The sequence below is a fragment of the Echinococcus granulosus genome, assembly GCF_000524195.1.
Source record: "Echinococcus granulosus chromosome Unknown EG_S00111, whole genome shotgun sequence".
NCBI classification, from domain to species: domain Eukaryota; kingdom Metazoa; phylum Platyhelminthes; class Cestoda; order Cyclophyllidea; family Taeniidae; genus Echinococcus; species Echinococcus granulosus.
The window spans coordinates 181437-186252 of NW_020170491.1; the positions used below are offsets into that span (position 1 = coordinate 181437).

General features: G+C 41.5%; 1 protein-coding gene across 1 annotated transcript in view; it reads left to right on the forward strand. All coding sequences in view use genetic code 11, as the record gives it.

Annotated features, from left to right (window-relative positions):
* EGR_08589 (Spectrin beta chain, erythrocyte) overlaps window positions 1–4816 on the forward strand; it is a gene marked incomplete at both ends in the record, with an annotated part of 38259 nt that overhangs the window by 22305 nt on the left and 11138 nt on the right. Inside the window, 5 exons of the mRNA XM_024497838.1 lie at window positions 775–937; window positions 1743–2130; window positions 3133–3443; window positions 3850–3969; window positions 4045–4257. Of these exons, the coding sequence (XP_024347759.1) occupies window positions 775–937; window positions 1743–2130; window positions 3133–3443; window positions 3850–3969; window positions 4045–4257 (1195 nt within the window). The remainder of the gene's footprint in view (window positions 1–774; window positions 938–1742; window positions 2131–3132; window positions 3444–3849; window positions 3970–4044; window positions 4258–4816) is intronic.

Here is a 4816-nt window from a genome sequence, read left to right on the forward strand (position 1 = left end):
CTGATATAACTATAAACAGCCGCTTTGGTCTATCCAGTCCGTGCATCTCATTAGCTGCGTTTGTAATAGCGTGGATTTTCAACCCATCTAATACAAAAAGAACCAAGTTTTTAGTCGTTCTGTCAAGTATGCAATTTAAAATTAGCACTCCAATGCTTTTTTATTTGCTTTTTAATCTAATTGATAAGCTGAGCAGTAGTTAACGTCTAAAAATCATTATTAACAAGTAAGTTAAAAGCTACCCACCATGTGAGTCGTCTTTATTTAAGCGAAGTTAAAAGCAGAAAATACCCAGAAAATATTTACGAGCAGGATTACATGCTGATGAGACTTTCAGAAGGACGGCAATTGTGTGTTAGGGAGGTGGAAAATTGCAGGACAATCTGAGCACAACTTGGGACGTGGGGAAGTACAGAATTGCTTTCCGCTGTAGCAACTATGGAAGCAGAGGAGAGAGGGAGGAGGAAGAAAGGGAGGAGTAGACCACTTACTTGCTCTTCTTACTTTTTTTTAAGCCACGCCGACAACCTGGATAAACATATACGCATATGCGTATGTTGAATGAAAAAAGCTGTTCGATGATGATATATGAGTCAGTGAAGACTGAGTAGTAGGGGACGCAAGAATTTTGCGTAATATCAGCCTTTTGAAAAGCAAAAAAGCGGATATTTTATAATCTTATGTTCTCTCTCCCCTGATCCTACTAAAATGGTACATATTTTGGGGTGAAGTTACAAATAGGAGACTGAATCCTCCATCTATATTCGATTTTAGGACTATTGGATGCGAGAATCAGTGGATGGCGCAGAAACAGACCCAGCTGAGTTGTGACACCACAGCGCTTTCCCTGTTGGAGGTTCAAAAATCACTTATTAGACATCAAAATCTTACCGCTGAGGTGGAGCATCGAAATGCCAGGAATATTCCTCTTATAAAGGTAAATTTGCTTTTAATTTTCCCTTAAATATCCTTTCAAGAGCCTTATAAATAAGCATTGTGGAAACAATTACAAAATGACATATTTAGGTAAAAGGTGGTGTCAAATCCATAGCACATATGGGATTGACTACCTACCAAATCGTGTGTCATTCACTCCTCTATTGCCTCCTTATGGAGGAGAAGTGGGAGGGGAATTGGCAAGCAGATGCTGGAAGGACTAAGATATGATGTGATTAATCACTCTTGCTGATTTCTTTTTCTCTCCTCTTTGCATTTTTAGTGCCAGAATCTGTAGTTTCAATCACGTTTACTTCTGGCATCACAAATATGTGGCCGTATGAGTTTCCCTTCGATCTCTCACGCCACATATGTGTGACAGTTTTGAGTAAAATGGGAAAAAAAGGAAGAACTAAGTAGGAAGTTGTGGTGATCATTTTCGCCTTTTGTGACTCTATTTTTATATAGGCAATGGCAAAACTTGGGAGACCCTATTTTGACAGAAGACGGACAAGGAATTAAGATAATGGAGGATAAAAAAGGCGACGGGGCTAATTAAAGTGACTTTCCCAAATCCCCTCTATGCATAAATTAGCAAAAACACTGAGTATAAAGGTTCCCAACAAGCAGATGGAATGACGAAACCAATCAAAATGCTGGATGGAAGGCGGTTTGCTGGACAAAAGTAGTTAGGACGTGAGAAGTGACTGGCATCTGACCTCTTGCTGAACAAGTTACTCGGATCAAATTACTGTAGCCAAATTATCAGTAGAGAATATATATCCAATGTTTTCTTCACATTATAGACGACTCTTGAGTGGCTACGATTATGCAAAGTTGTGGAGACTGAGGTGTCTCACCCAGCCAATGAGGCCTATTGTGTAGCCCTCATAATGGCGCATCGGGGTCTTTCAAAAGAGCTGTTAGCAAAGATCAGCGAATTGGTGTTTCGACAAGCCGTAGTACATCGGGAAATTGGTGTTCGTCGCTCTGTTCTCTATCATTGGCAAGCCTGGTTCGTTCAGCACATGGATTTGCTAGAACTCTACAATTGGCTAGCTGAGACGGAGTCAACTGTGATGACAGAGTGCCATGCAGCTCGCGGACTTGCCTCAGCCCATGCTGCCATCAAGAAGCATTCGGTGGTTGAGGCCATTGTCTCAGAATTTCAGGCACCAAGACTGCGACAGTTAAGTAAGCAGAGAATTACTAAGTTCATCGTTTTGTTATCAATTTTGGTGTTTTTCTAACAGATAACATTTTTTGTTTCACTTATCAATCAATAAGCTATTCGCCACACATTTACTGAATTTGGTTTCAATGAGTTCTTTTCGGTAGCAACTTGGAACTCGCAACATCCCGTGCTGGAAGAAGCTGTAGAGAAACACTGGAAATCTTAAGACGTGCCTGAGGACCTGGTTGACGCGTGAAATTACAGGTTGTGGCGATAGGCAGATTATACATTCCTCGTCCTCGTAAGGGCTCTCTTCTCTCGATCACAGTGTGGTTGGTGCTTGAAAGTAGTAGTCAAGTTTCCGTGAAGCCGAAAGGGGTTCATTTATAGTATCGAAAATGCCTTTTGTATATTACATGCTATATGGAGTTTGTTCTCTTCATGGAACGCTCCAAAAGGAGAAGAGCTGCTGCTTTTTTACTGTCTACAGTTGGATGGTGCTCAACAAAGGGAGCGCTCAATGAATGAATCACCATTCGGGGTAATAGTTGCCGACCTCATTGCTGTTCATCGTCTGCTGGATTCCGTTTAGCTATCTAAGACGCGTGGGAAGCTTAACTTGTCCAAAAAATTTAATCAGCCTCACATAAGTGCCGTAGACAACTCCATGATACAAGTTTTTAAGTCATTCATGTCCAATGTTCCTACATTTATGAGTTCTTGCCTTCCAGAACACTGGAATAGCATGCCTGTCAAAGGTGTAAGTGGTCTCGGTAAACCCTTCTTTTACGTGTCACTATGGAACCACGCTCCTGCAGCCAGGGCCTCTTTTTCTTCTACCTCTAATATCTAAAAATCGTTATTAACAGCTTGTATGTTGCCCACTTGATGCTACTGGTTCGGTTCTCATGTTTACCAGTTATTCTTTAAGAAGCAATTGTCACGTCATTCATCGTCCATTGGAGCCATTCCATTAGTGGAAAAATTCCACTCTTCTACCGAATCCAATTGCCTTCTTACAGACACTCAAACCGCCAATCTACTTACTGCAACAGCGAATATGATAGTGGTTGAACGAGAGAAGTTAGAGCGTTACTTGGCAGTCGGCGCTCTCTTCACTGACACCGATAAAACCGCCAAAGCGAAGGTGCATCGACATAAATTGCGTCGACGGATTCACATTCTGGAAAGATCCAGTGTCAAACTGCGCTCGACACAGACCTCTGTACAGAAACAATTTACAGATCTTCGTGATCTAGTAATGGAGAAGAAGCATCGGTTGTACGAACTACTCGCTTTGAATAGACTCTACGAAGAAGTCAGTGATATAGAGGTGAACGCTTTTTGGTAACCCTGTCATCTTTCTTTATTCAAAGCCACTTCTTTGTTTCTTTTGTTGCATAACATTTTCTTTTCCGTTATCTGTGAGTATACACACTGAATGATTAGCATAGTTTAATCACCACCGTCACTTATATGTGACGCTCTGGATTTCGGAGTTGAGATCAGCGCCATAAACATGTCAGGTCTTTTGCCAGATTTTGAAGGCCAAAACAGTCAAACATGCGTTTAAAAATAACATTCTTCCCAATCTGTCTATCAGTAGATATTCTGTTGATTCATTTGGTAAGATAGATGTTGATGACATGGGTAAAACAGACTCTGCTTGCGATTGCATTTGTCTGCTAATAATTTCGTGATGACAACCATCTATATTAAATGGACTGGCCTAATTATAGGAGTGGATCAGGAGCCGAACCGAAGAAGCTCTGATTGACAACACGGGGAGAGATTTTGACGAGTGGACTCGTCTCCAAATCGACTTCTGTGACACCTATCGAAGCCTAATTCATGACGGAGTCACAGATCAACTAGTGCATGAAGGATTGACATCCACACCCAAGTTACCCCCTGATTTCGCACTACTTGGCCAGTTGCCACCACTGACCGATAGTCCGGAGCGCCTGGTGCGCGCTATTATGGTGTGTCGACAGATGATCCTGTTAAAGCATTCCGACTCACCTCAAATTGCTCAATGGCAAGATCGTTTGATTGAGGACTGGTGCGAGTTGAGAGAACTTCTGCAAACCCGAGGCGAGTTGCTCAAAGCTGCTGGAAATCGGCTCCTCTTCCTTCGTCGTTGTGAGGTGAGTTATTCCCTCGGTCAGAAATGTCGAAAGCTGGTGAATAAAATCATACTGGGTTTTGATGATGGTGTCAGGGTTGAGAGAACAAGGTATGTTGGACTTGGAGGCGATTTACCTGGATATTGCAAGTTGGTTAGACCTCCAATCCGCTGATCTTGGGGAGGTGTTTTAAAAATTGTATTACGTACATTTGCAGCTTGATGCTTTAACAGAAGCACATAATCCTGGCGTCTAAGCTCATTTGACTGCCTTCATTTTCCAAACACTCGACTGACAAAATGAGCGTATCAAACTTACTGAAGAATGCGCATTTCTCTGATACTCTTCTCTAGTCTCGATGAAGGCCATATTAGGGTTCACAAAAAGGAAATTCGGGCAAAAAGATATTTTTGGAAATCCCTTTTTCTGCTCTCTCCAAACTCCCTTTTTCTTCCCAAACTATATCACTCTCTTATGATTTCACGTAAGTCAAACAAACTTAAAAGGTTTTTTTGCAGTCTAGAAGAGGGGATAGATAGAGATAAATAAGAAAAATGAATCAAAACATATTTATAAAAGG